Below are 19,544 nucleotides of genomic sequence, written 5' to 3' on the forward strand. Positions count from 1 at the left end.
ACGAGCTGGAGACTTCCTTGGGCAGAGAACCCTGGAGGGAGGCAGGAGGCACCCATGGGTACCCAGGCCCTGGCCAGGGCTGAGGCTCAGCTCCACTGGGTTGTCTTCTTCTGACAGCCTGGAGACACGAGGTGAGCTGTGAGAACATTGCTCTGATGAGGAGCATTCCCTCTGCCAGCTTCCCTCGGCATATATATGTATATAAATATATATACACAAATATAAAAATATTTATATATATAAAAGCATTCTGGCTATTAATAGCAATAATTCTGTGGAGCTGGGTGTCTCAGATCAGTCTCTAACAAAGGCAGATGAATTGGCAAAGATGGACAGGGCTGAGCTGTGTAAATCTGAGAAAATGGGGCTTCATTGGGGAAAAAATGAGCTTTGAGAGGGTCTGAAAGGGAGCAATGGGGTGGGTCAGGCGCTGCAAATAAATTGGATTGTATCAGCCAGGGAGGTGCTGCATGTTTGGTGATGAAATGTGTTCATTTTTGTAGGAAACAACAGAATTAAATCCTGCTTTTAGTGGGAAAGTCAATTCCACCTTAACTGCAAAGCCACTAGCAATGACTCCACAATATAAGAAATATAATTATGATAATTAATAAAGATAATAATACAGTCAAACCTTGCTAATGACTCAGAGGCTGCTTACTAAATACTGACTTTGTGGATAAACAAGCCAGAATAATGCATCATAAAATACACTTTGTTCCATTATTTTGACATCTCTATTATTTTAATTATTTATACTTCGTAATATACCAGTCACTCTACTTGGGAAGGTTTTACAAAAATAATGAAGCTCTAATAATGTGACATGTCAGTTCTGTATTTGCTGAAACAGGGAGTCAGGAAAAGCAGTCCTTTCAGGGGGTGTGTAAATCAGGAAGGGCACAGATCAGTGGAGCTCAGATATTCAAAGTTTTAATGCAAAATATTAGACATCTCTATTATGCCTCTGACTGGGAGCCCTTGGAGCAGCTTCCCTGGTGCAGAACTCCTGAAGCCAAACATGCTTCCCTGCTAAATGCAAAAGGATCAATGCTGATTCTCCAGAAAAAAAAAAAAAAAAACAGTTTGAAAAATAATAATAAATGTGAAGTAGTTTTTGTGCCCAAGTCAATTTTTATCCTTAAATCAATTTTTTCCACCGCCACAACAGCTGAAATCTTGTTTTTAATTTAAATGAGAGCTGCGATTTTTACATAATCACTTGATTCCTGGAGCTGGCATTCCCTCGAAACCCCAGCCCGCCTCCTGCTCCCTGAATTTGGCAGGAATTGGCCCCACTCTCACAAGGAAAGACACTGAAGGAAGAACTCAGCATTTATTTAGCTCAGCTTTCCAGCTCCAGAGAGTCCTGAAGGGTGCATGTTAGAAATAAGCCTTCGGAGTCAGTCAGAAGGGGTTTTTCTAAGAAAATTAAAAAAAACCAGGCAATTTCTCTTGGAGATTTGCCAGCAAACTGACTCCACCACCCTGTCCCAGCTCTTTGCCAGCCTATGGACCGGTTGTTGCAACTTTGAAGCGTTTCCCCCTGCCTGGGGATGGGATAACGTGCTGCAAAACCGCTCTGTACAGAACATTCTCTCCATGGGCTGCTTTTCCACAGGGATCTGCTGGAAGGGAGCGGGAGAGAGCGGGGAGGGAGGGAGGGAGAGAGGGGGAGCCCTGCCCGCCCATCCTGCTCACCTCCGAGCATCCTCCCTGCCCTCGGACACCTTTGGGTTTTCCATGCGCTGTGCCCTGAACATCCCGGCCCGTGGGGGCCGCAGGGGGATGCTCATGGATGGAGCTGCCTTCCAGCCGCGGGAATTATGAAAATACACGGATGGGATGTGTGGGGGGACAATGGGGGTGCCCTGGGGAGCAGGAAGGCAATGCCAGGTGCAGGGGTTGAGCCTGGCCGTTCTCTCCAGGCTGGCAGAGAAACAGGGCGCAGTTAGGGCTTCTAAACGGGGCACCGCTTTGGGGTCCCTGTGAGGGTGGATCAGCGCGCTGGACAGCATCCTTCACCAGCGGCTGGGCACCAGGAGCGGAGGGAAACGAAGCTGCGGGCACCGTCCCGTGTCGGGACCGGGCTGTAGGGCACGGCAGGGTCCCCAGCGGGCAGGAGAACCGGCGGGCGGCTGTGCCAGCCTTCCCCTGACCGGGGATGGGGGCCGAGCAGCGCTCGGGGCTCCTCCAGCGGCGCTGCCCGCCGTGCCCGAGCCCCCGGCGCTGGAGGAGCCGCCCGGCCCCGCCGCGAACAATAGCGGCCCCGGCGCGGGGCGGTGCGGAGCGGGGCGGGCCGGGGCCGCCGCCGCCCCCCCGCCCGCCCTCTCCCCGCCCTCTCCCCGCGCCACAGGCACCGCCGCCGCCGCAGCCGGGTCCATGCCCGCTGGAGCCCCCGCCTGCCGCCGCCCGCAGCCCCGGCATGGACGTTCGGTTCTACCCCTCCGCCCCGCCCGCCGTGGGCTCGCTGCCCGGCGCGGACCCCACTTGCCTGGGCCCGCTGGATTATTATCACTGCAACAAGGTACCGCCGGCGAGGGGGGAGCCCGGGCTCGGCGAGTCCCGCGCGGCTCCGCGGGGACGGGAACGGGGATGGGGACAGGGACAGGGACAGGGAAGGAAAGTGGCGGCGGCGCCGGTGCTGCGGGAGGGAATTTTGAAAGTGGTCTGGAAGCGGAGCGGGGGGAGCCGTCGGGTGTCCGGGCCGCCCGCAGCGGGCGGGGGGAGCCCGAGCCCGGGCAATGCTCGGCGGGGCGGGCCGGCAGCGGAGCGCCGTGTCCGTGTGTCCGTGCGGTGTCCGTGCGGGGCTGGTTTAACCTCCTCCTCTCCGGGATGTCCGTGCGGTGTCCGTGCGGGGCTGGTTTAACCTCCTCTGCTCCGGGAGCGGAACGCGGTGTCCGTATGTCTGTGCGGGGCTGGTTTAACCTCCTCGCTCCACTCCGGGAGCGCGATGTCCGTGTGTCCGTGCGGTATCCGTGTGTCCGTGCAGTGTCCGTGCGGGGCTGGTTTTACCTGCGCCGCTCCGGGAGCGGAACGCGGTGTCCGTGTGTCCGTGCGGTGTCCGTGTGTCCGTGCGGGGCTGGTTTAACCTCCTCCGCCCCGCTCCGGGAGCGCTCGGCCCGGAGCGATGTGCGGTGTTGGGGGGTTGTTGTTGCGGTTGTTTGTCGGGTACTTTTTTCCCTGTTGTTCTTGGCCGTGTTGTTGTTTTGTACCTTCTTCACGAGCCGCGGAACCGCCGGGCCGGGTTGCGGCTCCTCCCGAGCGGGGTCCGGCCCCGTCCCTCGCCTCCGAGCCTCACCCGCCGAGGGGACACCCAGCTCCGGGCTGGGGGTGTCCGTGTGCCCCCCGATCCCCAGCACGGCGGGGAAACCTCCGTCACTGACATTTCCCCCGCTCGCTGCAGCTGCGAGGCGAAGCAGCCTGCACTTGTAACGGGAGCGGGATGCGCAGGGGATATTTGAGAGCGCGGAGGTGCTCTAGGAAATTTCCCTCATCCTGCAGGAAGCCAAGCGAAGGGGAGAGATGCTACTTCAGGGATAAGGAGTTTTCTGCCTTGCTCGCTGTGGGTAAACAGCGCTGATGTTTCAGCTACAAAGCCCTGGGATCCAGATCTCTTTGGAGGGAAGGGGATCATCCCAGACGTAATCCTTGCTGCCTTCCGGGCCAAATTCGGGTAATTGCGTCGAAAAGAGTTAATAAAAGGAGAAAATGCTCTCCTGCGTTGGTACAGCAGCTCAGGATGCTCTCGGCTCACCGCACTGTTGTGATACTTTGGGATCAAACTCTTAAAACACAAGCAGAGGGAAATGCGTGCGGCTTCCCAGACGCGGCAAATTAATCTTAATGTATCAAGAGATGCATTTAACTGTTTTTCTGTCAGTGGGTTATTTATCTCTTTTTATTAAGTCGTAGCAAACCGAATAGTTCTCGTTTATTTTGAGATGCCGGATTATACTGAAAGGAAACAACTTTCGTTGTTTTCGCCTCTATCTGCGTACTGCGCCTGTATGTGCTGCCTTCAAAGTGTTTTATTATCATTGCCGTTGCTCTTAAAACACTAAATAAGCTCTTAAAATACTGACGAGAGCCGGATCACCTGGGAGCAGGACATTTGTCCTGCTGGAACACCCGCCCGTCGTGTGCGAGAGCAGAAACCTGGGATCGTGTAAGCCACTGGCAACTGCGGCTGCCCCCAAACCCTTCTGGCTTTCGGAACTCGCTTTTAGCCAGAAGTTGTGGGATGCCAACACGATTCGCTTTGCCCTGCGGTGTTCTGTGCGGGAGCTGGGGCTGGTGGCCTGCCAGCCTGGGGGCTGCGCGGTGCCCGTATCCCCCCGAGCCTTGGGGCGCGGGGCCCCTCGTCCTCAGCTCATCCGTGGCCTGAATCCCTGAGATTAGTCCCGGATTAGGCGCTGGCCATTGATCCGCGGCTCCGGGGCTGCGGGAATCGCCTCCTCTGGGGGTGCAGCGAGGCGAGAGGGTGCGATGGGCGCTGCTGCTGCTGCTGGTCCTGCCCTGGGCGGATGGGACAGCGGAGAGGAGCGCCCCAGGTACTGACCACTGCCACCAGATGCTGCTGTTGTCACTGCTAGCGAGCATCTGAAGGCAGCGGCAGAAGAAAGGAAGTGACTTACCCTTTGCTGGGTACTTTTTCCATCCCCCCCCCTTTTCTTTTCTGAGTTATCAAATGACATTTGCTTATGCACAGCCGTGCACGTTTGTCTGTGGCATGTGGCTGGGATGAAGGCAGGGATGGAATGGGCTGACTCAGTTTCCCTGGCAGGCTGCAGGTGTAGCAGCTGTAACTTCAGCACCAAACCGTGGCCCGGAGAGGGGCAGGAGGAGCTGGCTCTGCTGCTTTTCCTTCGGAGAACTCCGGGCTGGAATCCGGCCGAGCATCACCAGCAGCGTGCTGTTCTCTCATTCTCATGTTCTCTGCCATGGAGCGAGGGTTCTCCTGCTTCCTGGTGCCACATGGGAGTCTCTGGGAAACTCCAGAGCCTCACACCAATCCCAACCCCACTGCTCCCGGCCAAATCCCAACCCCATCACTCCCGGCCAAATCCCAACCCCACTGCTCCTGGCCAAATCCCAACCCCATCACTCCTGACCAAATCCCAATCCCATCGCTCCTGACCAAATCCCAACCCCATTTCTCCTGGCCAAATCCCAACCCCATTGCTCCTGACCAAATCCCAACCCCACTGCTCCTGGCCAAATCCCAACCCCATTGCTCCTGACCAAATCCCAACCCCACTGCTCCTGACCAAATCCCAACCCCATCACTCCCGGCCAAATCCCAACCCCACTGCTCCTGACCAAATCCCAATCCCATTGCTCCTGGCCAAATCCCAACCCCACTGCTCCTGTCTGGTGCTGGTGGCTCAGCCCAGGGCTGGGCTGACAAAGTGTCTGCCTCAAAGCATTTCCATTTTAAAAAAGCTTCAGAGGAGGGTAGGGTAGGCTGAAAAAATCAGAATTCTCCCACTGTAAAATGGATAAAATCCATCTCTGGGAAGGACCTGAGCAAGGAGCACTTACAGGCTCTTTGCTGTCCTCCTGCTTCGCTGAGTTCACGGAGATGCTCTAAAGCCCTTTGATTTAAAAGGCTTGTTTTGTTCAGGGTATTTTTGTTTGGTTTGGGGTTTTTTTCCCCCTTTATTTATTTATTTCTTGAGGGGGAGGCAGCAAAGCTGGGCTGTGCAGTGTCACTGTGCATAAATAACTCGCTGGGAGCACGGCAGAGATGCCTTAGCCCAGAGCAGCCTGAAATGTTAATGGAATTGTTTTGTGCACTTACTGGACATGATATTGTTACCAGGAGGTCTCCAATCTCGCCTGCACGCTGCAGTCAGCCACAATTCCTCTCTGCAGCTATGCAGGGGCCTATTGCACATCAGCATTTCCATTTCTGAAAGGACAAGGGATGTTTAGAGGGATAATGAAATGGGAGTTTGTGCTCAGCCCAGGCCTCCCCAGAAAGGGGCAATTTGTACCCTTCCTTTAACTGCTCCCACAGCATCCCTGTTTTCCCTGGAAGGGCTGGCCACTGGCAGGGATGGGGAAGGTGGTGAGGGGCTGGACACCCACAAGTGGATAATGAGAGCCTTCCTGCCCTATCAGGCAGGGTGAGAATGATTCCTTTTTGCTGCTGACTGTGTTTGGTGAGCCGTTCTAATGGATCAGGAGTACTGGTGGCATCAAAGCTGGCGAAAAGGGCTCCTTGTGTAAACCAGTCCCTGTTACTGGTGATCCTGCATGGAGCAGCCTGCCATGGCAGCTGGGGAGAGGAGCCAGCCCCAAACCCCCTGGTGCCCAGGGAGCTGCTGCTCACAGCCTGATGCTCCTTGGCAGGATTTTTAGGGCTGTAGAGTGCTCAGCCCAAGGTGTTGAGGAACCACCTGAGAGGACAAGCTGCAACAAGCATTTCCCACTGTGGAGTACAGCCCCCCATCCTGTGGGCTGGATCCAGGACCTGCTCCACCTCTGGGATAGCAGGAACCCCTCTGGTGTCTGCACAGTGTCCACGAGGGACTGGGGAGGTTCAGCTCAAAGTGTGAGGAGCCCTCATCCCAACCTGTGACACCCATCCCTGTCATCGGCCACCTGAGCACTGCTAAAGGAAACACCTCTGGTTTGAATTCCATGTTTAAACTTAGGTCTATACCCCTTTTCCTGTCCTCTCTGGCCATTTTCCTGGTTCCTGCTGCATTCCCCTTGCAGGGAAAATGCCAGGAAAGCTTTCACAGGGCTCTGAGCTGCTCGTGTGTGATGCTGGTGTTTGGGGAAGAGCAGCAAAATGTGCATTTTAGTAAGAGCGAGGCTCGTTCTGCTCTTAGCAGAGCTTTAGTGACAGGATCTGGTGTGCTGGCTGACACAGCAGCCTGGAAGGGTTTTCTTCTAGATCCTAAATTGTGTGTGTGGGTGTGTGGGTCCACGAAGCTCAGGAGGGAGTTTTTCCTTCTCAGCCCGAGAAAAAAATTGCTTTGGCAAGGAAACACCTCTGGTTTGGATTCCTTGTTTCAATTTGGGTCTAAACCCCTTTTCCTGTCCCCTCTGGCCATTTTCCTGGTTCCTGCTGCATTCCCTTCCTGCTCACTTGCCAGGAAAGCTTTCACAGGGCTCTGAGCTGCCCGTGTGTGGTGCTGGTGTTTTGGGGAGAGCAGCGTGTTCCTGCGCCACCTAAGGGGGTGTTGGTCCCTCCACCCTCCAATTGCTTTGAGAAAATGTGGGGATTTTTCCCACTTGGAGTTCTAGGGAGATTCTTCAGCTCTATTTCACAATAAATAAACCACAGTATGGTAAAAAATGTGCATTTTAGTAGGAGCGAGGCTCGTTCTGCTCTTAGCAGAGCTTTAGTGACAGGATCTGGTGTGCTGGCTGACACAGCAGCATGGAAGGGTTTTTTCCTAGATCCTCAGTTGTGTGTGTGGCTCTACGAAGCTCAGGAGGGAGTTTTTCCTGCTCAGCCCAAGCAAAATTGCCTTGGCAAGGGAGGTCTGGGAGAGGAATCCTGCCAGAGCACGATACCCTGAGCTCTTTCATGCAGGGTGTGCAGGGATGCTGGAGGAGTGATCCTGCTCCCCAGGGGCATCTTTGGGGAGTGAATTATCATCTCTATTCTTCCTGCAGAAATAAATTTAAATAGAAATTCTGCCTGCTTGCTTCTGGTGCTACAATGGTCAGACTGGGTTAGCACGATGCCCAATTTGGAGCCAGTGGAATTGATGGGGATTGATGAGGATGATGATGAGGAGGAGAACTCAGCCTGGAAATACCAAATCCACACTGCTGTGAGATCCTGGGAGTGTCTGTGGTCCTCAGGAATCCCCATGCTGGGGGCTCTGTTATTAACCCTGCAGGATTTCTGTAGGATTCGTCAGCACCATCGAACCTTTTCCCGAATTTTCCTTGTAGGATCCTGTGGCTTTGCCTCTCCAAGCACAGCCTCTCTCTTGCCTTTTGGGCTGATAAATTGACAAAAGCTATTTTACCAATACACCATTAATATCTGCTAGTTATGTGATGGGTGTTAGTCTGCAACCAATGTTCTCTTCTTTTAAGAACCCTTCAGAAATGGGATCTGAGCTGGTACGAGCCCGAGTCGATGTAGCAAATGCATTTCTGTGAAATGTTCTGTTTTGATTTTTATAATAAATTGTACATTGCAGTGATAAACATGGTACCTTTTTCCTTGTTCCAGCACTGCTTTGCCATTCTGGAAGATAAAATACATTCTTTCCCTTCCTAGTTCCGAAGCCAACTCTGTTTTGATGTAGCATAAATCTTTCTTTGGAGATGGAGGATTTTGGATGCAGAACAAAGTCCAGCAGATTTTTAATTTGGGGCCCATTTCATTCTCACTTGGCAGGCAGCTCCTGTTGATTTGCAAATGTAGATTTTTGAAATATTTTTTTTTCTTTTAGGCCCTGAATATGGGCAAGGGCTTCCTCTTGTGGTTGAGCTACTCAGTGGGACAACCCTGCTTTCTCCAGAGTGGTCTTTAATGGGTTGCACAGCAGAGAGTGTTTGAAGCTCCATTTTTTTTTTTGCCTTGGGCTTTAAGTCAGGGATTGGGAGCTAAATAATGAATGTCCATCCATTCATAGAAAATGTTGTTCTCTCTGCATGCACGGAGGGGAGGCTTTAATCTGGTTGTTTTGGGAACAATGGGAGATGTTTGGAAGATCAGTCTGACTTGTGTGTAACAACATGTTTGTTTGGGCTGCTTCTGAATAACCTTGTCAAGGACCTCATCCTTGGAAGTCCTTGTAGCAGAGGAGACATCAAGAAACAAAAAATTCAGGATCAAAACTGTGCAAGTTTCTCTGATTTATTTATGATTCTTCAAATCAATGACTGTCCCCTGAATTGGTGTTCCAGAGGTGTGGGTGTTACACCACCCTAACTGCAGAGGAAATCCCTGCAACAGGGACCAGGATCAGTTTGTGCATCCATAACAGAGAAAATATTCTGTTAATAAACTGTATTTTCTTGTACAAAGCAGAGCACTCAATAGTTTGGAGGGTGCATGGCTGATCCTGGTGCCAGGGCAGTGGGAGAGCACCTGGAACCCTGCAGAGCTCTTCCAGCTTTTCCTCCTTGTCAGGACGGGCACTGCCAGCTCCTTTCCTGGGAGTCATTGCTAACGTTGTGATCTTCCTGCAGCATTTGCAGAAAAATCTCTGTTTTCATGCTGCCTTCACTTTGCATCTCCTTCCTGCTGGCTACAAGGAGCAGGAGGTGAGGATGCTCCACCACCACACACTGGCCCCACTGGGAGGGGGGAGCGTTTTCCCCTCGAGGTGCAATTTTCCCCTATTACCTTTGTACTCCTCTGTTGTTTTTTTTTTTTTTTACAAAATGAGCTCTAAATGCTTTTACCATAAGTTGGGTTATATCTGGCAGTATAAATGAAGCATATAATTGTGTTTTCCTAACAGCTCCACATTAAAAATAAGTTATTGTGTTGCTAATGTGTTTTTCCTGACAATTTTCCATCCGGTGAGTGCGAGGCTTCTGTCTGAACTGTCGTGTAGCAGCACCTCTGCCTCCTCTTGAGATCTTATTCAGTATTCCTCAAGTCAGGCTGAAGTGTTAGTGTGATTAGAGCTTTCAAACTATTAATTCCTAATTGGAGGTTTGAGCTCTAATGTTCCACCTTTGTGATTTTACACTCGTTTTAATATAATTAAATAATGCATAATGTATGTTCTATAATATTACACATAAATTATAGATGGCATATACTATATTCTATGGTGTACATAAATTATCCATTATCTAATATATGATAGAAATTATATTCTGCATTATATATGATATATTATATATAATTATAGTAATTGGGGATGCACAGCTCAGCTTCAGCAGGAAGAAATATCTCTCAACAAAACTTACTGGAACAAGCACTGATCATACCACTCTTTAAAAAATAATAAGAATAAAAAATATAGAAAACAGCATTAAATCACCTGATTTTATAGCTGTATGACCAGATTTAAATATCTTAATTATCTGCCTTCCCCTCCACCTTTTCCTATTGTTTCCTTGCGGAGGTTTTGTTCTGATGGATGCCATTTCTTCCCTGAAAAATGGCCCTGGCTGCCGTGGTGCTGCAGGCAGAATCTCTGCCTTGTGCCACAGAACCTCTCCCCACCTCCCCCATCTTTTGCATGGATTGCTTGACCTCTGCAGATATAATTAAATCTCTTCCTGACGACTGTGAGATTGCAGCTCGGCTCCGTGGCGAAGGGAGCTGGGAGGGAAGTGTTAAACGGGGCCTGAGCCAGGAATTGCTCTTGTGGGGAGATTGTTGGGCTGTGTTGGTCGCTGCACGTGGCTTCAGAACAGCCTGATCTGCAGAAATCAGCCCAGCCTTGGTCCCAGGCAGCTTCTTCACCTCTGATTCTGGACTGGAGCTGGACACAGGAGAATTTTGCCAGTGGTTAAAATGTAGAAGATTTAACTTTTTCTGCTGGTTTGAGGGCTTAGCCCCTTGCTCCCATGCTGCCTTTTTTCCCTGGGTTTCTAAGGATCTCATGACTTAGCAGGTGCTAGGAAAGGGGGGTGACATTTAAAGACCAGGTGGCAGAAGCTGCTGCACTCTGCTCTGAGCCTTTTCTCCCCATTGCCAACGAGCATCATCTTCCCCAGCAGAGCCCCCAGCCCGGAGGAAAGGTCTGGGGCAGCCCTGGCACTGTGGAGCTCAGAGGAGGTGGAGCACGAGCCCAGGCACATGCCACCCTCCCCTCTGGTCACTGCCACCCAGGCTGTGTTTTCCCCCACAGCCCCATGGATCCTGTTCCATTCCTAGGGCAAGGAGCCCTTTTTTATCAGATGAGCTGGATCATATCACCAGGTTTCTCTTCCCACAAAACCTGCTGGTGAGTCAGAGTTTCCATCCCCATCTGGGCTCCTCAGGGAGGCTCCATCCCCTCTCTTCCCAGCTGCCTGCATGTGCATGGTGCTTTTCCTCTCCACTTTAGAGAAAACAATCACCTTCCTCTCCATCTCTGCTCTTGCCAGTGGCCAAGCTTGGGAGATAAGAGCAGTGTCATGGCTCTGCCTTTTATCCTCTCCGGGAACTGACCAAGCTCTCCCTCTCCAGCTCATTTCAGGGCCCCCCAGACATGTGGGGGTTATTTTAGGAATAATTTGAGGCACCCTGAGCACTGAGGATCCATTGCAGGAGATCCAGGCCCGTGGAGAAGTGCAAGCAGAGCCTGGGACATCTGAAAGGCTTCTCTCTTCCATAGATGTGGACCTCCACATTCATACCCATGAAGGAAGTTCCACCTTTCCAGCCAGGTTCACCAAGTGTTTATTCCTGAACATCTCCCTGTCCCTGAGGAGGTGGTAGGGCTGTGCAGGCTCTTTAGGAGTTCTCAAGCCTTTTGAAAACCCTCAAATGCAGCAGTTTTAGTGTGAAGGATGATGCTGGGAAGGGGAGGGGATTGTCATGGAGAGCTGGGCCTCGTGTGGAGCTGGTGGAGCTCAGCGCTGTTCCAGCAGTGCAGGCTGAGCTCCCTTCTCCCCTGAGAGCAAACCCTTGGCTGAGGATGAGCTGTTTGATTCCATTCCTTTATTCCACCCTCACCTCTCCTTTATGCAGAGGGGAAGGTGCTCCCAGGGACCTCTGTGGTGCTGGGAGGGCACAGGGTGGGTGGCTGAAGGCCCCCAACATGAGAAGGACCTGGAGCTGCTGGAGAGAGCCCAGAGGAGGCCATGGAGACCCTCCAAGGGCTGGAGCCCTCTGCTCTGAGCCAGGCTGGGAGAGCTGGGGGTGCTCACCTGGAGAACAGAAGGATCCAGGGAGAGCTCAGACCTCCTTCCAGGGCCTACAGGAGCTCCAGGAGAGCTGGAGAGGGCCTGGGGACAAGGGATGGAGGGACAGGACACAGGGAATGGCTCCCACTGCCAGAGGGCAGGGATGGATGGGATATTGGGAATTGGGAATTGTTCCCTGTGAGGGTGGGCAGGCCCTGGCACAGGGTGCCCAGAGCAGCTGTGGCTGCCCCTGGATCCCTGGCAGTGCCCAAGGCCAGGCTGGACAGGGCTTGGAACAACCTGGGACAGTGGAAGTTTTCCCTGCCGATGTCATGAAGTCCAACCCAAACCATTCTGTGATTTTGTTGCATCACTTACAGTTACTAAACCCTAACGTTTTTATTTCTTTTTTGTCAATAAATAACAATTCCCTGTTTCTTTCCCATTCTTTGTTTCTTAGTTTTCTTGGGTGCCTCTTTGAACAGAGGGGTTTTATACATGGAGCCATCTCAGAACATTGTGCCTGAAGTGGAAGAATGATGTATTTTTAGGGAATTAGATCCGTTGTCCCTACTGTCAGCAAAGGGGCAGTGTACCCTGGAGTCCTCAACAAAAAGAAGAGAAACTTTGACAGCATGGAAATGAAATGTATGAAAACCTTAGTGAATTCTAGCTGAATGATATTGGTTTATTTCAGCTTATGCAATGGCCCAAAAAAGCATTAGAATATCACATAAAGAAGAAAAAGCAGAAATACTGGGAGGGGGGGACACAAAGAACAGAAACTGGGGCTTGTAGCAATGGAAAATGTTCCCCCCCATCAGATCCTGCTCTGTTTGTTCATGCTCAACCCAGGGAGGCAACTTTTCCCCTGCCACATTATCTTGTCTCTAAATAGCGTTCAAAGGAGAAGAAGAATGTGCTGTTAAAAATATCAAACTTTTGGGAATGGCTGGCAGACTTTAGCACTGATAAGCATTGTTGATTGAAGATCAAACAGCCCTGGAAGAAAAAAACCTTCCAGCAAGCACCGTGGGCCCAGCCCTGCAGCCAGACAGTGAGGTCAGCCTTCAATCCAGGGATATTTAGGGACTGACACTGGAATTATGGCCTGGGCTCTCTACCCCAGACGGATGTCGGTGACACTGTGGTTTCATCTTGATAAATCTGTTCAAGCTGAGACCAGCATTTATTCCGTGCCAAGAGTTTGCATTAGTAGGTGGTAGCTTTATATATCTATTTTTTCCTTCATTTAAGATAAAGAGGGAAGGCTGCAGGTTGCAATGTGAACTGAAGACTGCTGGCATTTGTTTTTTAATTAATTGACAACCTGCATTTCTGTGTCAAGGTTGCAAATTAATAGTGGGTGGCCATCTGTTTGCAAAGCAGATAGTTCTGGCTGTGCCAAACATGTGGAGTATTTAACCATTTGATTTAAATCAGACCAGAATGGTGGCTTTTTGAACACTCTATTAAGTTGGGTTTTCCATTTAAGAGTTGGCCTGTGAAAAGCATTGAAATGGTCTTTTTAGTTCATAAACTTGCAGGCCTTTAAGTGAATTGTTTGGCATATTTGGCCTCTTTTAAAGAAAGGCCAAATCCTGGTGGGAATAGCAACATGGAGCTTCAATCACCTGTGGAAATGGGGTACCAAATTTGTGTGAGAGCACCAAAGAAACAAATACATGTTGAAAATCATAAAGTAACTCAGGCTGGAAGGGACCTCTGAAAGTGTATTTGAACTAATTTCAACAGCACCTTCTGGGATTGAGATGGCAGGAAAGAAAAATATCAATAGATTTTCTGCTCTAATACAGTGAGAGTCTCAGTGGTGGTGGCTGCAATCAAATGCTAAATAGAAAGTTTGCAATAAAAAGGGCTTTAGTTAGAATTAATAAAATGTGAAATGCCTCGTTCTTTGGAAAACATGTGGTATTGACTGAGATTTAGAATATGTCCTGGGAGCAGGGATCTGGACTGCAGGCTCTAGAGCTGACTCTGGCATCCTTTCCCTGCGTGCATTAATATTATTCATTTATTTATTACATTTTTTTAAATTTTATTTTTTGCCTGGAAAGGTCACAGTGTGCCAGTTGGAGAGGAAATAAGCGAAGAGCTGGAATCAAGGGCAGCCTTGCACAAAATTATCATCCTCTTTTCCCACTCCTTCACCTTCCTGTGCTGTGCATGGCAGGGAGATGATCTTTAAGGTCCCTTCCGACCCAAACTGGATTCTAAACCAGGTTCCCTGTATCACAGGCACATCCAAGTTTATAATGGAAACTTTCCTGATAAGTTTGATTTTTAGTCCTGCTATCCAGAAGCTGCATGTGAAGCCACAGGTAGTTTCCATTTCCAGGAAAGCACTGCTGAATTCTCTGGGAAATGTGGATTGTAACATCCTCTTGTTTTGAGGAATTGTCTTAGGATGTTCTGAAGTTCAACTGGAGCTTCTCATTTGCTGCCAGAGCTGGAAGTCTTGGCTGGCTCAGAGGCAGGAAGGGCCTGGTGCTGGATGTGGGGCTGGAGCTTGTGTCACTGTCATCGTGCCATGAGCACGGGGACGGTGCCAGCTTGGAAGGGACGCTCTGCTTGGCACAGAAAGGTCTGGAGAACAGGCTTGGCACACATACAGCAGGGAGGCTGCAGCACCCACAGGCTCCTGGAGAGCTGCTGGGGCATCTCCTCACTGAGACACCAGGCCATGGTCCTCAGGAGCTGTGAGATAGGGCTGGTGGCTGCTGTGCTGCCCTAAATCACAGAGATGTGATGCCTGGGAATGTGGTTTAATCCTGGCCTTGGCAGGGCTGAGTTGGTGCTTGGACTCTGTGATCTTGGAGGTGTTTCCCACCTTTAGGAGTCCCTCATTTGCTTGTGGCAGTGTGGGACATAGAGTAGGACAGGGGCAAGCTGGGCCACATGAAACTCATCCCTTTGGCCATTGTGGAACCACTCACGAGGCCGGTGGGCAATCCAGTCTTCTCTGGGGCTTTTTCTGGATTTGCTTTGGGATTCTTGGGGCTGTCCCATGCCAGGCCAGGAGCTGGACTTTGATCATCCTTTTGGGTCACTTCCAACTCAGAATATTCTGTGATAAACATAATTTCCCAGAGTGAAACCCAGCAGCACCAGGCCAAGTTGAGATAAAAATGAAGAAGTTTGTGTGGCTGAAGGTTTTGGAGCATGGTGCAGTGATGGAGCCAGGCTCTGCAGGGTGGGCTGGCCACTGAACTCCATGCCTTTAGGACCCTGTGAGGCTCCATCCTTCTGGAGTCCTGTGAGGCTCAGCTTTCCCTTGGTCATTACTGAGTGTGGCAGGCATGACTGGAGCACCTTGGTGAAGCACAAAGCTCGATCCCATGGGGGTGGGAAGGAGGTGACAACAAAAAGTTTAATTCCCTGCTGGTCTCAGCCACAATTCAGGCTTGGTTTCCCTCTGTGGAGGCTTCCTCTCTCTCTCTCTGCTGTCCAAGTGTTGCTTCTTTTGCATTTGTTATTTATTTTCTTCCTAGCCCGAGGGCTGCTGCGAGAGGTGTCTCTTTGCTCTGCCGGCTGTTCCTGATGCTTCCTTTCCCTTGCTAATACCAATTGTTCCTGTCAAAAGCTCTCGATGGTGTTATGTAAACCTCGAATCTCACGCTAACACTCCCAGCTCCCATCGGGGGCTCCCAGAGGCGCTGCCTGGGATTCGCCCCCGCTCTGGCTCCGCTGCCACCAGCCCTGTGCTCTGCCAGGGGTCCCTGGGCTGCTGAGCCAGCTATCACAGCTTTAGTGAGGGCAGGAAGAATATATTGGTATATTCCAATAGGTACTGCACCCACAAACAGCACCCTGGTGCTGTTTGTGGGTGCAGTACCTATTGGAATATACCAATATATTCTTCGGGATGTGCCTGAGCTTGTCTGGCCCTTGGTGCTGAACCAAATAATGGCAATTGTAATGTTTCACCCCACAGACACTTTTGGCTGGCTGGGTGTGTGGTGTTTCACCCCACAGACACTTTGGGCTGGCTGGGTGCTGCACTGGGCCCGTGGGGACAAGTCCAGGCCTGCAGGAGCTCTGGTGGTGCTGGGATGGAGCTTCCCCCCATAACAGGGGCTGCTCCTCAGGTTTCCATCTGTGGAGAAGCTTTGAGGCGATGGTGAAGGAAAGGAGTCGGTTCTGATGGAGGGTTTGGATCCAGAGCTTTATTCTGGCCCACAGGCCTCTGAATGCAGCACCAGCTCCAGCAGAACTCCCTGAGCCCGTGGTTGCTGCTCCTTTAGCCCCAGGGAGAGGGGCAGGGAAGGGGCAGGGAGCCACCAGCCAGGGACAGGAGGGGAGGGACAAAGGGACAAAGGACACCTGGATGGCCCAATGCCCCCAGGGGTAGAGGGCATCCTGTGAATCTGCCAATCACTCGATGCCTTCTGGAATGCCAGGACTGACAGACAGTGCTGGGAGGGGAAAGGAGAGGGGACTGACACACCTGGGAGAGAATTATCAGGGGAGGGACCCGAGGTTCTGAGGTAAACCCTGAAATCACAACAGAACAGGTACCCATGGAGCAAAGCTGCGTTTTGGGCACATTTTGTGTCTTTTGTAGCGGTGTTGGTGGATGCTGTGGGGAGGGTTCTGGTACCCCTTGGTGCATCTCCACCCCACCCCTGCCCTCAGTCCAGAGCAGAGCCTGCCTGAGCATTCCCTGAGCTTATTGGTGGGATTGGAGCTCCTGGAGCATCTTCATGGAGACACTGTGTTCCTCCAAGGCTGCTGGGTGGGCACCTCTTCTCCTCAGCCAGGTGGTGTTCTGTCCCAACCAGTTATTTACCTGGAAAGTGATATTAACAAAATCCTAATGAATTTCCGAGTGCTGCTTTGTGTGATTTGGCAGCCGGGATTCACTCAAAAAAGAAATAAAATATAAGAGGGAAAGACAGAGAGAGATCCACCATTGCTGTGTGCCCAACCTCTTCCCCATCCACTCCACTGCTTTTGAGAGATTAAAAAGAGATTAAATCCTGCTGAGCTGGCAGGTGATGTTGATGAATGTTTGGAGGGGATTAGGGTAAATCCATTCCTCCTTGTGATTTAGCTCAAGATTTGAACTCATTGATAAAATTTGTCCAGGTTTTACCTCTGAAGCCTCCTTTGAGCTGGTGAAGGTGTAAATGAAGGCAGAGCTTGTTTTTGGAGCAGAAAGGATAATGAATTAGCCTTTGTAAGGCTGATGAAGGCTTAAGATTGCTGTGCATCTACAACTGATGCAGTGTCCAGTTAATCCTCACTGCCACAGAATTAGAGGATGCCCAGGCTGGCTCCTTGGCTGGGGGAGTCTGGCCTAAAGGTCCTGCTGCAGTGCAGCACAGCTGTGAGATGCTCTGCCACAACCAACCTGCCTGTGGAGGACACTGTTTCCATGTGGGACCCGAGTTCCTACCAAAAAATGCCATTTCTTAAACTAGGGATGGCATGGAATGGACACAGCTGTGGACTGGGCTCAGGGGCTTCATCCAGCCAAAGCTGTCCTGGTGTTCTGGCACGGTTTGGGTTCTGTGGTGGAGGTAAACAGGATGTTCTGGCAGCCTCCAGCAGCTCTTGGACCTTCTGGTCCTCCATGCATCCTACAGCGCGGGAGCAGGGATGGGGGGACTCCAGAGGGTGTTCCTGGCAGGTATCCCAGCATCCAGAAGATGGTCCTCAGAGTGTCTTGGTTTGGAAAGACAGGTGTCTGCTAAGGAAAGCAGGAGCCTCCCCTGAAGTGGAGAATGTAAACCCTCCCCACCCCTCCGAATTGCTATAAATTTTAAATTAAGGAGCTCTCAGGCAAAAATATGGGAGCAGGAAATAACAGTTCTTTAATAGGGAAGAAAATAAAAAGATAAAATAAACAATGCAGTAAACCCAAATGACACTGCCAGAGTCAGAACCCAGCCTGACACCCTGTGGGTCAGGGTGTTGGCAGCAGTGCCATTGGAATTGTGGCTCAGCCCTCCTGCAGTGTCAGGGCTGGTTCTGCTGGAGCAGGGATCCTGGAGAAAGGTGCAGTCTCTTCCTCTGAAGATCCAGTGGAAGGAGAGGCAGCTGCTGTTCCTCTGGGGAATCCAGTGGAGAAGCTGTGCTGGTGTTCCAGAACCTCCAGATTATATCTGGGTAGGAATGCTTGGCTCCTCCCTCTGGGCTCACATCTCCCAGTGGGATGCTGTAGTTCTTATCAGCCATGCAGGGACATTCAATAGCTGTTATCAGCAGGTGTCTCCCCTGAGGGAGGAGTGATTGTGATCACTCAAAGAGAGAGATAAGGCAAACTGCCCACTTGACAAAAGGTAATCTGCCATACAGATGGTAATAATGGAAAACATCTCACATTGCAATCTGGAACACAGAGGAGCACTGGGACCTGCAGTGCTGCCCTTTGGGCTGAGGAGCAGAGCTGGGACTGGCAGCAGCAGCAGCCTGTGCTGGGTGTGCTGCTGGGGCTGCACGAGAGGATTCTACTTCCAAGGACATACTTGGAGCAAGGCTCAGCATCAGCCCTGAGTGACTCTCCTGGTGCTGGGAGGAGCAATCCTCACTGCTCTGTGCTGCTCATGGTCAGATGAAGTCCTTGAGGTGCTGGAAGATCTGCTGGCAGGTCAGGAGTGCAGTGTGGAGCCTCCAGCCTGGGCAGGGCATTGCTGCCAGAGCTCTGCACTGCCCGTGGCATCCTTTGCAAGGCACAGGGGGAGAAGCTCTGTGCAGAACCACTTGGGGTGGTTTTGGGGAAGAGCTCCCACTACTGCCCCATGTGGAATCTTCCCCTGAGACTGCTCATTCCAGAGGGCATGGCTTGGTCACCTCAGCATTCCATCCACCCTGTGCCCAGCTCAGCTCTGAGCTTCCTGCATGTGGTAACTTCGGGAGAGCTGTCGCCCTGCTTTTTAAAGTTTTTTTAAGTTTTTAAAGTTTTTTTAAGATTTTTGATGTTTACATTTTTATAACGAACTTTTTAATGTACTTTATGTAAATAATTCATTGTTTTGCATTCTTTTATGGAAGAAGAGAAATTTGATGGACTGTTGGTTTGTCCAGTGTCATTGGGCAGATAGCACTGTCATCCTCCAATTCACTGTCACTTTTAGAAATCTATAAATGTTAAAGTCAAAATTAAACTTTCCCTCTTCTTTACCTTGGAGAATCCAGCGTCCACATCATTTCATTTCATGTCCTGGAACAACAGAGAGCAGCTTTGCAGGTCTCCCTGTGCTGCTCAGCAAAACTGCCATTTAGAAACCCCCTGGGTACAGGTGAAGGTGCCAGGTGGCTGCTGCTGAGTGTGACCTGGAGCTGCAGGCTCTCTGAAACAGGGCTGAAGTCAGGGATGGTCTGAAGAAGCAGAGTTGTGGCAGGGAGGACACCAGGATCAGGCTTGATCCCTGTGGAGCAAATCCTGTGAGCTGCTTTGGATTTATGCAGTGATAGCAGCAAACACAGCCCCCTCCCAGCCCTTAAGGATGCTGCTGGGGTGGGTAGGAAGCCTGAGAATGTCACAGACAACTGGGAATACTTTCAAGAACATAACTGGGAACAATTTAGAAATAATTTCAAATGAAAGATTTTTTTTTTCACTGTGTCATTGGAATGTATGCTTTTCTAGAAAGTAGGAGGAAAGAGAGCTTGAAATTAAATGTATTATTAAACAGACCTTTCTTAACTCTCATTAAGGAAGAGGATTTGGAGGGAAGTGTTTTACAATTTCTTAATCATGTTGCTGCACAAGCTGGTGTTTGCCAGGCTGGTATTCTTGACTCCTT

The 19,544-nt window shown here is 50.8% G+C and overlaps 1 protein-coding gene across 1 annotated transcript in view; it reads left to right on the forward strand.

The window, feature by feature from the left end:
• Positions 1–2,374: 2,374 nt before the first annotated feature.
• Positions 2,375–19,544, forward strand: part of TOX2 (TOX high mobility group box family member 2) — a 175,289-nt gene continuing 158,119 nt past the window's right edge. The window contains exon 1 of the mRNA XM_058036367.1: positions 2,375–2,527. Within this exon, the coding sequence (XP_057892350.1) occupies positions 2,426–2,527 (102 nt within the window). The 5' untranslated portion in view covers positions 2,375–2,425. The remainder of the gene's footprint in view (positions 2,528–19,544) is intronic.

Source organism: Melospiza georgiana, chromosome 17 (genome assembly GCF_028018845.1).
Source record: "Melospiza georgiana isolate bMelGeo1 chromosome 17, bMelGeo1.pri, whole genome shotgun sequence".
Lineage (NCBI taxonomy): Eukaryota > Metazoa > Chordata > Aves > Passeriformes > Passerellidae > Melospiza > Melospiza georgiana.